At 50.0% G+C, this 14,486-nt stretch overlaps 1 protein-coding gene across 1 annotated transcript in view; it reads left to right on the top strand.

The window, feature by feature from the left end:
* ZNF346 (zinc finger protein 346) overlaps positions 1 to 10,127 on the top strand; it is a 63,985-nt gene extending 53,858 nt beyond the window's left edge. The window contains exon 5 of the mRNA XM_073010499.1: positions 7,635 to 10,127. Within this exon, the coding sequence (XP_072866600.1) occupies positions 7,635 to 7,757 (123 nt within the window). The 3' untranslated portion in view covers positions 7,758 to 10,127. The remainder of the gene's footprint in view (positions 1 to 7,634) is intronic.
* Positions 10,128 to 14,486: the final 4,359 nt, after the last annotated feature.

Below are 14,486 nucleotides of genomic sequence, written 5' to 3'. Positions count from 1 at the left end.
AGTAGCCAGGTTGCTGGGGTGAGAGGAAGGTTAGTGAAAGGAACTAGAAGAGGCGAGTTGTGGCGCATAGTTGATGCTTTCAATCATGGCCTCCCATGAATCATTGCCTCCCTGTGCCTGTGTCCTTTTGCAATGTGACTTCATCCTTGCTCCCGTCAAGATGGGCGGGGGAGTCCATTTCCCAGTCTCTTGAATCTGAACTAGTCTTGTGAGTTACTTTGATCAGAGAATTCAGTGACATGACTGTACGACTTCTACGTTAGGACTTAAGTGCCTGTGCAGCTTCCTGACACTGTGAGAGGAAGTTTGGGCTAGACCGTGTGGCGACCACAGACCAGATGCCAACAGCAAGCTCCATGCATGTGAGGGAGGACATCCCAGACCCTCTAGCATAGCCAATCCACAGCGTAATCAGAACTGCCACCTGAGCCCAGCTAATCATAGGATTGTGAGAAATAATACATTGTTTTAAATAATTAAGTTTGGGAACAGTTTCACTCACAGAATCACTAGGTATAATAATCGGAAGCTTCCTAGTGTCTGTTTACCCTTCCTATAACAAGCTTTTCTTTGAAGAACCCCAGCCTCAGCTTATGTAGTCTAGGTGGGGAAGACCACTCTCCTGGCTTTTGCCAGAACAATTGAGAAGTTGCCAAGTGGGAATGTCTTGAGCCCAGAGCTGTTCGTGGCCTTCTTTGTCACTTCTTAGGGAACACCTGCCATAGAGAAGAAGACAGAAGAGAGACTGAGTTTTGCCCATACTATTGGGAACCAGGATCAAGCTGTTTCTGAAGCCTGATTCATACCAGGACTTAGAGTCATGCTCCTGGAGCTCTAGCTACTCAGGAGATGGAGGCAGGAGGATTTCTTAGGCCCAGGAGTTCAAATCCAGCCTGGGCAACACAACAAGACCTCATCTCTTTAAAAACAAAAGTGCATGAGCCAGTACATTTACTATTTTTGTAAGCAGATTTGATTTCTGAGTATCTTTGTCTTACAACCGAACGAAAATGTTCCCTGAGAGTCAGAAAAATTGATAGGGGCTGAGCAGCTCCAGGGCAGAGGGCAGTTAGGGTCAGACAGAGGAGGGATTCCCGGCCAGGTGTGGTGGCTCACGCCTGTAATCCCAGCACTTTGGGAGGCCAAGGTGGGCAGATCACGAGGTCAGGAGATCAAGACCATCCTGGCTAACATGGTGAAACTCCGTCTCCACTAAAAAATACAAAAAAAATTAGCCAGGTGAGGTGGAGTCCTAGCTACTTGGGAGGCTGAGGCAGAAGAATGGCGTGAACCTGGGAGGCGGAGCTTGCAGCAAACAGAGATTGCGCCACCGAACTCCAGCTTGGGCAACAGAGCAAGACTCCGTCTCAAAACAAAAAAAAAGAGAGAGGGGATTGCCTAGAGAGTGAGGGAAATATAACTGATTTTTCCTCAGCCTCAACTGTATTGCCAGGACCCTGGACTGAGACACACTTTCCCTAGAGGACTCCTGTATACAAATGACCTGTAGCAGTTGTAACAAAGGGCTGCAAAGGAAAACAGCAGTGCAGCCAGAGTGTGTAGCAGGAGGCCAAAGCCCAGACTGCGGGTGGGCCAGGGAAGGTCTCCCTGAGGACGTGACATTTAAACTGAGTGATCCACCTGGGAGTGAGTGGTGGGTGGGAAGATGGGGGTAAGGAATGTTCCAGGCAGAGGGAACAGCATGTGCCAAGGCTCTGAGGAGGAAGATGCTTGTCAACCCAAAGGAGGGAGAATGTGCCACAAGGTAAGGAGAGAGGCTGCAAGACCAGGGCCCTCAAAACATCAGCCAAGATTTTCAGCAGTAAGCAACAGAAACAAGCCAGCTAGTGTAAGTTCATAGAACTACCAGAAGCATTAAAGAAGTTGGCTTAATACTTACAGGTTTTTTTTTATGCTTAATACTTATATTAATACTTATAGATGGGCCAGGCACGGTGGTTCATGCCTGTAATACCAGCACTTTGAAAGGCTGAGGAGGTGGATCGCCTGAGGTCAGGAGGTTGAGATCAGCCTGGCTAACATGGTGAAACCCTGTCTTTACTGAAAATACAAAAATTAGCTGGCCATGGTGATGTACACCTATAATCCCAGCTACTCGGGAGGCTGAGGCAGGGGAATCACTTGAACCTGGGAGGCAGAAGTTGCAGTGAGCTGCGATTGTGCCACTGCACTCCAGCCTGGACAACAGAGTGAGACTCCATCTAAAAAAAAACTTGGCCGGGCGCGGTGGCTCAAGCCTGTAATCCCAGCACTTTGGGAGGCCGAGATGGGCGGATCACGAGGTCAGGAGATCGAGACCATCCTGGCTAACACAGTGAAACACCGTCTCTACTAAAAAAATTACAAAAAACTAGCGGGGCGTAGTGGCAGGCACCTGTAGTCCCAGCTACTTGGGAGGCTGAGGCAGGAGAATGGTGTAAACCGGGGAGGCAGAGCTTGCAGTGAGCCAAGATCACGCCACTGCACTCCAGCCTGGGCGACAGAGCGAGACTCCGTCTCAACAAAAAAAAAAACTTTAATACGGAGGTGGGCGCAGTGGCTCATGCCTATAATTCTAGCACTTTGGGAGGCTGAGGCGGGTGGATCACCTGAGGTCAGAGGTTCAAGACCAGCCTGGCCAATATGGCGAAACCCTGTCTCGACTAAAACTACAAAAATTAGGCGGGCGTGGTGGTGCACGCCTGTAATTCCAGCTACTCAGGAGGCTGAGGCAGGAGAATCACTTGAACCCAGGAGACAGAAGTTGCAGTGAGCCAAGATTGCACCAGTGCACTCCAGCCTGGGTGAGAGTGAGACTTTGTCTCAAAAAAAAAAAAAAAAAAAAAAAAAAAAAAAACCTTATACATGGAGAAAACATTTTAAAGATTTTAAGATGCAAAAAATATATAAAAGTGAGCTCAGGCTACATGAGCAGGATCCTGCCTGTATCATACCACAGAGTAAGTGTAAGAAGGATACCATTGTCCCCACCAACACTAAGCCCTGAAAACTCCTGCCTGTGCCCTTAGCCCAGTCAGTCCAGACATGCATAAGGGTGCCCAGTACCACTGCTCTGTACCCCAGGAGTTCTTTTTTTTTTTTTTTTTTTTGAGACAGTGTCTTGCTCTGTCGCCCAGGCTGGAGTGCAGTGGCACAATCTCAGCTCACTGCAAACTCCACCTCCCAAGTTCAAGCGATTCTCCTGCCTCAGCCCCCCTAGTAGCTGGGATTACAAGCACATGCCACCATACCTGGCTAATTTTTGTATTTGTAGTAGAGATGGGGTTTCACCCTGTTGGCCAGCCTGGTCGCAAATTCCTGACCTCAGGTGATCCACCCGCCTCAGCCTCCCAAAGTGCTGGAATTACAGGTGTGAGCCACCGCGCCCAGCCCCAGGAGCTCATTCTTGTTACTGCAGCCCCCACCAGGGAACATTTCTCCTAGGCGTCCCAAGCCTCTCAAGCCTCCCAAGCCACTCCTGGGCATCACTGACTCTCTGAAGTGGATGCTGTTAACTGGCAGAACCTGGGCTTTAGCTGGAAGAAAAACTGCAGTAGTAGTTACAGCGTTTTCAGCTTCTACCATGAGAGGTGAGCTCGGCCACATGGGAGTACTCCTCAAAACTAGAAACTAGGCCGGGCACGGTGGCTCATGCCTGTAATCCCAGCACTTTGGGAGGCCGAGGCGGGCGATCACCTGAAGGAGTTCGAGACCAGCCTGACCAACATGGAGAAACCTTGTCTTTACTAAAAATACAAAATTGGCTGGATGTGGTGGCACATGCTTGTAATCCCAGCTACTGAGGCAGGAGAATCGCTTGAACCCAGGAGGCGGAGGTCGCGGTGAGCTGAGATCGTGCCACTGCACTCCAGCCCGGGCCACAAGAGTGAAACTCCATCTCAAAAAAAAAAAGAAAGAAACTAAAGGTTCAGATGATAAATATTTCCTCTACAGGATGTTTTAAGTCTTACAGCAGTTGTAAAAGATGTCCACAAAAGCCGGGCACAGTGACGTGCACCCTACTCAGGAGGCTGAAGCAGAAGGATCACGTAGGCCCAGGAGTTCAAGTCTAGCCTGGGCACATAGTGAGACCCTGTCTCTAAAAAATAAAAATAAGGCCAGGTACAATGGCTTACACCTGTAATCCCAGCACTTTGGGTGACCAAGATGGGAGAACTGCTTGAGGCCACGAGTTTAAGACCAGCCCAGGCAATACTGTGAAACCTCCATCTCTACTAAAAACCTTAAAAAATTAGTCGGGCATGGTGATGTATCCCTAGGTGGTCCTAGCTACCTGGGAGGCGAAAAGATTGCTTGAACCCAGGAATCAAGTCTGTAGGGAGCTATGGTTGTGCCACTGCACTCCAGCTTGGGTGACAGTAAGACGTTGTCTTAAAAAAATTTTTTTTAATACAAATAAAATACATCTACATTTTATAATACCCCTCCCTTCAAGAGGTCAGGTTTAATTTCTACCCTGCATCCCCTAATACAGGCTGTAAGTAGCAACTCACTTTACTTACTGATTGATTGATTGATTGATTGATTGATTCAAGGTCTTGCTCTGTCCCCCAGGCTGGAGTGCATGGCACAATAATAGGTCACTGCAGCCTCGATCTCGTGGGCTCAAGCAGTCCGCCCACCTCAGCCTCCCAAGTAGCTGGAACTACAGGCATGCACCACCATGCCTGGCTGATTTTTTTTTTTTTTTTTTTTTTTTTGAGATGGAGTTTCGTTCTTGTCACCCAGGCTAGAGTGCAGTGGTGCAATCTCAACTCACTGCAAACTCTCCCTCCCGGGTTCAAACGATTCTCCTGCCTCAGCCTCCTGATTAGCTGGAATTACAGGCACCCGCCACTACACCCAGCTAATTTTTGTATTTTTAGTAGATACAGGGTTTCACCAGGTTGACCAGGCTGATCTCGAACTCCTGACCTCGGGCAATCCACCCGCCTCAGCCTCCCAAAGTGCTGGGATTACAGGCACGAGCCACCACGCCCGGCTGGCTAATATTTTTTATGAGGGTCTCACTCTGTTGCCCAGGCTGGTCTCAAACTCCTAGGCTCAAGGAATCCTCCTCGCTCAGCCTCCTGAAGTGCTGGGATTATAGGCGTGAACCACTGTGCCTGGGTGTGACTCACTCTTAGCTAATAGAATAAGGCAGAAGTGACCAGAATCCGACTTCCGAGGGTAAGTTATACATGACATTGCAGCTTCAATATTTCTCTCTTGGATCACCAGCTCTGAGGGAAACCAGCTAACATGTTGTGGGAACACTCAAGCAACCCTATCAAGAGGCTCTTGTTGAGAGGAATATAGGTCTTCTACCAATGGCAAAGATTCTTTGGTTGAACAAATTTTACTCAGGCTTCTGAGCCTTCACCTAGGTCCATCTGTGCACTTCCTTGTAAAATCCAGTTTTAGCAAAGAACCTGCTAAGTCTAGTTTAGCAAGAACTGCCACCCATCCTCGATATCTGATCAGGTTCCTCCTTCTCCACCATCCCCCAGGTGATGGCTGATGGATCTGTCTTCAGCAAGAATCCTGTTGGGTCAGTTTAGACAGAATCCCCTTATGCCCAATGTTTCCTCTTAGTCATTTTCCATTCACTGCTCCCCACGCTGCTCCTTGGCTCAGAATTCCCACTCGCCCATGCTGTGTTCAGAATGGAGCCCAATCTCTCTCCCCCTCTGCAAGATCCCATTGCAGTGGTCCCTGTGACTATCTCAATGGTCCTGAATAAAGTCTTCTTTACTATGCTTTTTTTTTTTTTTTTTTTTTTTTTTTGAGACGGAGTCTCGCTCTGTCGCCCAGGTTGGAGTGCAGTGGCCGGCTCTCGGCTCACTGCAAGCTCCGCCTCCCGGGTTTTCGCCATTCTCCTGCCTCAGCCTCCCGAGTAGCTGGGACTACAGGCGCCCGCCACCTCACCCGGCTACTTTTTTGTATTTTTTTTAGTAGAGACGGGGTTTCACCGCGTTAGCCAGGATGGTCTCGATCCCCTGACCTCGTGATCCGCCCGTCCCGGCCTCCCAAAGTGCTGAGATTACAGGCTTGAGCCACCGCGCCCGGCCTACTATGCTTTAATGAGTATCCTTGGGCCGGGCGTGGTGGCTCATGCCTGTTATCCCAGCAGTTTGGGAGGCTGAGGTGGGAGGATCATTTGAGGTCAGGAGTTTGAGACGATCCTGGCCAAGATAGTGAAACCCCGTCTCTACTAAAAATACAAAAATTAGCTGGGCGTGGTGATAAGTGCCTGTAATCCCAGCTACTTGGGAGGCTGAGGCTGGAGAATCGCTTGAACCCAGGAGGTGGAGGTTGCAGTGAGCCGAGATTGCTCCACTGCACTCCAGCCTGGGCAACAGAGCGAGACTCCATCTCAAAAAAAAAAAGAAAAGAAAAGAAAAGGGAATGCCTGAGAGGAGTTCAGAAAGCTGAATGGCAGGTATCTGGTACAATGGCTGGAAAGCAGGGAGGATAGATAGGCAGGACAGAGGAAGAACACTCAGCAACAAAGGCAGTGTGAGCAACAACGCCACGGTGTGAACCAGTCAGGCACATTCTACCTGGAGCTCACTGCAGCTGCGAAACAGAGCAGGTGTCTTGGGGGAGACTGGAGCTGGGACAGAAGAGAGCAGCAGAGGTCAGTCCTAGAGGGCCCTGAATGTCAGGCTGCGGAGCTGGGAGTGCCAGTGAGTGGTGCGGGGAGAATAGTTAAAGCTAAGGAGTAGCAGCACAGTGGCACATACCTGGAGTCCCAGCTAAGGGGGAGGCTGAGGCAGGAGGATCCTGTGAGCCTAGCAGTTGAAATCCCATCTGGCAATGTAACAAGACCCCTTCTCTAATAAAAATAAGCTGGCCGGGCATAGTGGCTCATGCCTGCAATCCCAAAGTCTAGCACTCAGGGAGGCCAAGGCAGGCGGATCACTTGAGACCAGGAGTTGGAGACTAGCCTGGCCAACATGGTGAAACCCATCTCTACTGAAAATAGAAAAATTAACCAGGTGTGGTGGTGCACGCCTGTAATCCCAGATACTTGGAAAGCTGAGGCAGGAGAATCGTTTGAACCCGGGAAACAGATTGCAGTGAGCCTAGATTGCGCCACTACACTCCAGCCTGGGCGACAGTGTGAGACTCTGTCTCAAATAAATAAATAAATAAATAAATGATTTTTAAAAAAAATAAAAGCTGAGGAGTGACTTGGTTAGATCCGTAGTTTAAAGAAGTCATTTTGGGGCCAGGCACAGTGGCTCACGCCTGTAATCCCAGCACTTTGGGAGGCTGAGGCAGGTGGATCACCTGAGGTCAGGAGTTTGAGACCAGTCTGGCCAATATGGTGAAACTCTTGTCTCTACTAAAAATACAAAAAATTACCCAGCCATGGCGGTGCACACCTGTAATCTCAGCTACTCAGGAGGCTGAGGCAGCAGATGTGTTTGAACCCGGGAGGCAGAGGCTGCAGTGAGCCAAGATCGTGCCACTGCACTCCAGCCTGGGTGACAGAGTGAGACTCAAAAAAAAAAAAAGTCATTTTGGCAACCAGTCACCACTTCTTTTTGATAGCCCCTGGTTTTGTTAGGGGTTAGGGGAAGCAAGGTGTTCAGCAAAATGAATATACTTCCTGGCTTCCTTTGCAGCTAGGGGTGGCTGTGTCACAGTCTGGCCAAGGAAAGGAAATTGGGAGTTGCTGTGTGGAAGCTCAGCTCTCTGGAACTTCTTCCTTCCTCCTGCCTCCGCACAAATGTGATGGCAGCAGCTGAGGCCACCATCTTGCAACCATGAGAGAAAAACCTGGAGAACAGATGTGTCCTCAGCCCTGACTTCAGACCAACCTACACCCACCTCTAGACGTGGGGGTTAAGTGAGAGATGGATACACTGTTTCATTTAAGCCCTGGTCACTTAGGTTTTCTGTTATTCACACCCCAACAAAACCCTACATGGTCCAGGAGGGCCAGGCAAAGTAGAGAAGGGCACGAGTTTATTTCCTGCTTCCCTGGAGACCACCAACCCTCTCACTCTTGCAGCCCAGCCTCTGCCACTTCCCAGCTGTCAGCCCTCCTCCAAACAAATGTGCATGCCAACACCCAGTGGGTGTGAGGCTTGTAGGCCCAAGTCGAGAGAGAGCTGAGTCTGGCAAACCCTGAAAGCCCCTGTCCTAGCAAGCCAGGCCACAGGTCTGTAGTATCTGGGACCAGTGAATAAGGGGACTGGGGGTGCTACTGAGACTCTGAGAAGCCCCAGGACTAGCCCAGGGTAGTTAGAACTGAGTGAGGTTAGCCAGGACTAACCTCACGCAGATCCCTCCTCCCTCATTCCCCTCCCTCCACCTTGGTTTGGAAGCCTCCCCAGAGCTCTCCCAGGCTGTCGTCAGCTGTAAACTCTGCCTCCACAAAAATGCCCTGGGCAACCTGCAACTCACAGCCCTGCTGTCCTCAGAGTATCAACTGGAGACAGATGTGCCCAGAATTGAGGATGGGTGGGAAATGAGGAGAAATGAGGGCTGAGGAGGGGTCATTCTCAGTCCCTCCCTCTCGGTCACAGGAGGCTGTTGCCCATGCTTTTGGGTGGGTCCCAGGCCCATAGCTGCAAATACTCATATTGGCTACTCTTTAGTGAGCAAGGGTATGTGCCAGGCATTGGCATTGTGCTGGACATACATCATCACACTGAGTCCTCACGGAAGATGTATTATTCCCATTTCACAGAAAATGAAACTGAGGCTTGAGGTTAAGCGATTTGTCCGTGACCACAAAGAGTTTTCAGGACTCAAACCCAGATCTGTCACTGGGCAAGGTGGCTCACTCCTGCAATCCCAGCCCTTTGGGAGACTGAGACTGGTGGATCTCTTGTGGCCAGGAGTTCAAACCTGGCCAACATGGCAAAACCACATCTCTACTAAAAATACAAAAATTAGCTGGGCATGGTGGCATGCGCCTGTAATCCCAGCTAGTCAGGTGGCTGAGGCAGGAGAATTGCTTGAACCCAGGAGGTGGTGATTGCAGTGAGCCTAGATCGTGCCACTGCATTCCAGCCTGAGTGACAGAGTAAGACTTATCTCCAAAAAAAAAGCCAGATCTATTCGACTCTGACACCCAACCTTTAATCATTCGCTGTTGTCAATGTCACCCGTTTTGACCAGCCAAGCCAGACCTCCCTGGAGCCTGTGGAGAAGCCAAGGTAGAAAAGGGTTGGAAAAGAATGGTAAAATAGACCAGGTGTGGTGGCTCACCCCTGTAATCGCAGCACTTTTGGAGGTCGAGACAGGCAGATTGCGTGAGCCCAGGAGTTCCAGACCAGCCTGGGCAACATAGTGAGACCCTGTTTCAACTTAAAAAAAAAAATGGTAATGAACAATTGTCAATTCTGAGCAGCCGGGTATGGTATGACCCTGTGTACTTTTTCTGTATTTTAAAATGTTCTCAAAATAAAACCTGTTTCAAAAAAAAAGAAGAGGACAAAGAAGATGAGGAGGAAAAAGAGGAAGAGGTAAGGAGGAGGAAAGAAGAGGAGGGGGAGGGGGAGGAAGAAGAGGAGGGAGAGAGGAAGGAAGGAGAATAAATGAAGAAAGAGGCCAGTTGGGATGGCTCATGGCTGTAATCCCAGCACTTTGGGAGACCGAGGTGGGTGGATCACCTGAGGTCAGGAGTTTGAGACCAGCCTGGGCAACATGATGAAACCCTGTCTCAACTAAAAATACAAAAATTAGCGAGGTGTGGTGGTGCGTGCCCATAATCCCAGCTACTTGGGAGGCTGAGGCAGGAGAATCATTTGAACCCAGGAGGCAGAGGTTGTACTGAGTTGAGATTGCGCCACTGCACTCCAGCCAGGGCAACAGGAGCAAAACTTCATCACACACAAAAATAATAATAATAATGTAAAAGGCCGGGCGCGGTGGCTCACGCCTGTAATCCCAACACTTTGGGAGGCTGAGGCGGGCGGATCACAAGGTCAGGAGATCGAGACCATGGTGAAAGCCCGTCTCTACTAAAAACAGAAAAAATCAGCCGGGTGAGGTGGCGGGCGCCTGTAGTCCCAGCTACTTGGGAGGCTGAGGCAGGAGAATGACGCGAACCCGGGAGGCGGAGCTTGCAGTGAGCTGAGATCCGGCCACTGCACTCCAGCCTGGGCGACAGAGCGAGACTCCATCTCAATAATAATAATAATAATAATAATAATAATAATGTAAAAAAAATGAAGAAAGAACAAGACTGGGTGGGGCGCAGTGGCTCATGCCTGTAATCCCAGCACTTTGGGAAGCCAAAGTGGGCAGATCACCTGAGGTCAGGAGTTTGAGCCCAGTCTGGCCAAGGTGGTGATTTTTGTCTTTACTAAAAAATACAAAAATCAACCAGGCATTGTGATGCGTGCCTGTAATCCCAGCTACTTGGGAGGCTGAGGCAGAATTGCTTGAACCCGGCAGGCGGAAGTTGCAGTGAGCCGAGACTGCGCCACTGTACTCCATCCTGAGCGACAGAGCAAGACTCCATCTTGGGGGCAAAAAAAAAGAACAAGACTGGGCCCAGAGTTGGGGCCAGGCCCAGGCTGGAGTGGGGCCTGGGCAGGGGCCGGGCCGGCTTTAGTGGCAGCCCTTCTGCACAAGAGCCCCAGTGTTCCCTGGGCCCGGCTGCCATCCAAGAGCAACATCGTTGGCACCAGGCAACGTCTGCCCTCTACCCCCCGACGACTCTGCCCCCAGGCAGGTGGGGGGTAGGACCTGGCCTCAGGAGACCCTCCTGGCCCAGCCCAGCATTCTAGAAGCACAGAGTCTGCAAACCCCTGCCGGGGGCCGCATGTCTCCTCAGGACTGCTGGCTAAAAGGTCAAGGAGTGCAGTGCCCAGTCCCAGCCCCCACACCTCCCTCCACCACACACTCACCTTCAGGTGAATCTGCACCTTCCCGGGCCACAGTTAAAGATGGAAGCAGAAAGCATTTGATGAGGTAGCATCAATGATCCCCTTCTGGAGAGTTATCCCGAGCGCTCCATCTTTGCCCCCAAAGACAGGGGTTCAAGTTCCGCAGTTCACTTGCTAGATGACCTCAAAAAAGTAATTCCATCTCCCTGAGCTTGTTTCTTCACCTACAAGTCAGAGCTAAGGATTCCTGTGCCATTTGGCTTGGTGGAAGAATTAAAGAATATAATGCCTGTACAACACCCAGCATGGTGCCTGGCACATAACGGGAGCTCAAGAGTCAGGAACTCAGGAACAGGAATGCGTTCATTTCCCCCAATACTCCCAGGAAGAAAGAAAGAAGCTGGAGTAGCCGGGAGCTGTTGCTCACGCCTGTAATCCCAGCACTTTGGGAGGCCGAGACGGGTGGATCACCTGAAGCCAGGAGATTGAGACCAGCCTGGCCAACATGATGAAACCTCGTGTCAACCAAAAATACAAAAATTAGCAGGGTGTGGTGGCAGGAGCCTGTAGTCTTGGCTGCTAGGGAGGCTGAGGCAGGAGACGCAGAAGAATTGCTTGAGCCTGGGATGCAGAGGTTGCAGTGAGCCGAGATCACGCCACTGCACTCCAGCCTGGGCAATAGAAGAAGATGGAGCATGACTGTTTTCTGGGTGGAGAAACTGAGGCAGAGGCAAGTTAACAGGATCTTAGGATGACAGGCTCTTGCCTCTGCTAAGCAGGCGTGTGTGTGTGTGTGTGTGTGTGTGTGTCTGAATGGTTGTTTTTGTTTTTTGTTTTTGAGACGGAGTCTTGCTCTGTTTCCCAGGCTAGAGTGCAGTGGCGCGATCTCAGCTCACTGCAACCTCCGCCTCCCGGGTTCAAGCGATTCTCCTGCCTCAGCCTCCCCAGGAGCTGGGATTACAGGCGTGGGCCACCAGGCCTGGCCAATTTTTGTATTTTTAGTAGAGATGGGGTTTTACCGTGTTGGCCAGGCTGGTCTCGAACTCCTGACCTCAAGTGAGCTGCCTGCCTCGGCCTCCCAAAGTGCTGGGATTACAGGAGTGAGCCACTGCGCCCAGTCATATCTGAATGTCTTTGAGAAAGAGACTGCAAATGTGACTGGTGAAAGATTGCATGTCAGCAAGAGAGTGAGACAGTGTGAAAGGCTTAGGTGCTCTGCCTGACTGGCTCAGTTTATCTCCCAGGCTGTAACTGATTACTTATCTGTCTGTCCCCACCACAATATCAGCAGCCCCTTGAAGGGTAGACGTAGGGCCCAGGCCAGGTGAGGTGGCTTACATCTGTAATCCCAGCATTTGGGGAGACTGAGATGGGCAGATCACTTGAGGTCAGGAGTTTGAGACTAGCCTGGCCAATATGGTGAAACCCTGTCTCTACTAAAAATATAAAAATTAGCCAGGTGTAGTAGCGCACGTTTGTAATCCCAGCTACTCAGGAGGCTGAGGCAGGAGAATCACTTAAACCCAGGAGGCAGAGGTTGCAGTGAGCTGAGATCTCACCACTGCACTCCAGCCTGGGCAACAGAGCAAGACTCTGTCTCAAAAAGAAAATAAATAAATAAATAAATAAATAAATAAATAAATAAATGTCCAATTCGGGGCTTTATCCCCAGGATTTAAAACAGTGGATGCCACATAATGAACCTTCAATAAATAATCATTCAAATGAATGAGTGAATGACTTTGTGAGGGAGTGTCAGCCTCTGCCGAGGGTTAGTGTGAAAGATTATGAGTGCGTGAGAGGAGGCAGACAAGGGATATGGGGAACATATCCTAGGGACATTAGAGGGTTGCCGGTCTGAGGGATTTGCGCATCTCAAGAGACAAGGAGGTTGCATGACCTGAGCTATGAAAACTTTTAGTTTGCCTTTGGCTCCGGTAAACTCAGGAAATGCCCGGGAAGGTGAATGAAAGTCATATGGGGTCCAGCTCCAGCTGGCGGCTCACCCTGCTCCCCCCGCCCACAACCACATTCACAAGGGGAGCCAGCAGAGGGCCAGAGGCAGGGAGTTGAACCCCTCCAGCAGTCCGGGAGGTCTGGCAAGGTCCCCTCTGGACAGGCAGCTCCCAGAGCAAGGAGCCTCATCTATCCTGGGAGCTCCAGCAAGGCAGGACTCTAGAGAAGAGAACCGGGACAAACTGTTTTTAAAAGATAACCAATCTTTTTTAAAAAAATTATAATATACATATGTGTGTGTGTGTGTATATATATTTTTTATTTATTTTTTATTTTTATTTTTATTTTTTGAGACGGAGTCTCGCTCTGTCACCCAGGCTGGAGTGCAATGGCACGATCTTGACTCACTGCAACCTCCACCTCCTGGGTTCAAGCAATTCTCTGCCTCAGCCTCCCTAGTAGCTGAGATTACAGGCGCATACCACCATGCCTGGCTAATTTTTTTGTATTTTTAGTAGAGACGAGGTTTCACCATCTCATCTCGCCAGGTTGGTCTTGAACTCCTGACCTCGTGATCCAGCCACCTCGGCCTCCCAAAGTGCTGAGATTACAGGCGTGAGCCACTGTGCCCGGTCTAATACATATATTTTAATGGAGACGAGATCTCGCTATGTTGCCCAGGCTGGCCTCGAACTCCTGAGTTCAAGCGATCCTCTCGACTCAGCCTTCCACAGTGCTGGGATTATAGGCATGAGCCACCATGACTGGCCCCAATTATTTTCTGATTTATCTTTGGGAGGAGACCATTCTTTCCCTTAAGAAGAAAAAGAAAAAAACAATTTTAAGTCGCTTTAATGGGCCTTAGAGTTATGCAAAGATATGCCACTATCCCTTTGGGAGTGAGAGTGGAAAGAACTAGACTTGTCTGCATAACAATGAGAAAGGAAGTTGCTTCTTAAGGCAGGGTCTACACTAGCAAAGGGGACAACCAGGACCTGAGCCTCAGACAGAGTCTCGCTCAGTAGCCTGTCGCCCAGGCTGCAGTACATGGCTCACTGCTGCCTCAACTTCCTGGGCTCAAGCAATCCTCTGGCCTCAGCCTCCCGAGTGGCTGGGACCACAGGTGCACCCAGCCCATTTCCTTTCCTCTCAAGGTGCCTTACGAGAAGCAGAGGGCTTGAGATTCAGGTGAGGGATGGGCAGAGATCAGAGGCTGCCTGGCCTCCTAGTTTGGCCACAGTCTAGATGCTTAGGAGAGAAGTGCTTAAAGGTGAGGCAAACATGAACCAGGTGGGCACGGAGCTATTGGGGAGCACCTACTGTATGCCAGACACTTGAACTCTAATGGTGAGGTCTGCGGGCACAGTTCCTCTATTGAAAAATAGAGACAGAGCAACTGTGTTGCCAGGGCTGGCCTCAAACTCCTGAATTCAAGCGATCCTCCTGCCTCAGTCTCCTAGTAGCTAGAACTACAAGCACCTGTCATTGTGCCCGGCCATTCCACAGCTATTTACATAATTAACTGTTCAGTTACAGTTCTGGTAAGTGTGCTGAAGAAATAACAGGTCCTAAATAATTAAATTACAGCTAGTATTACAAAGCAAGCGGTGCAAGCCAGGCTTACACATACTGCTAACATGTCTACTTTTTGCAATAACCTCTTGAGGGTGAGACTAT

This window comes from Chlorocebus sabaeus, chromosome 23 (genome assembly GCF_047675955.1).
Source record: "Chlorocebus sabaeus isolate Y175 chromosome 23, mChlSab1.0.hap1, whole genome shotgun sequence".
NCBI lineage: Eukaryota > Metazoa > Chordata > Mammalia > Primates > Cercopithecidae > Chlorocebus > Chlorocebus sabaeus.
Note: the sequence above shows the minus strand (reverse complement) of the source record. Positions and strands in the feature narration are given on the sequence as shown.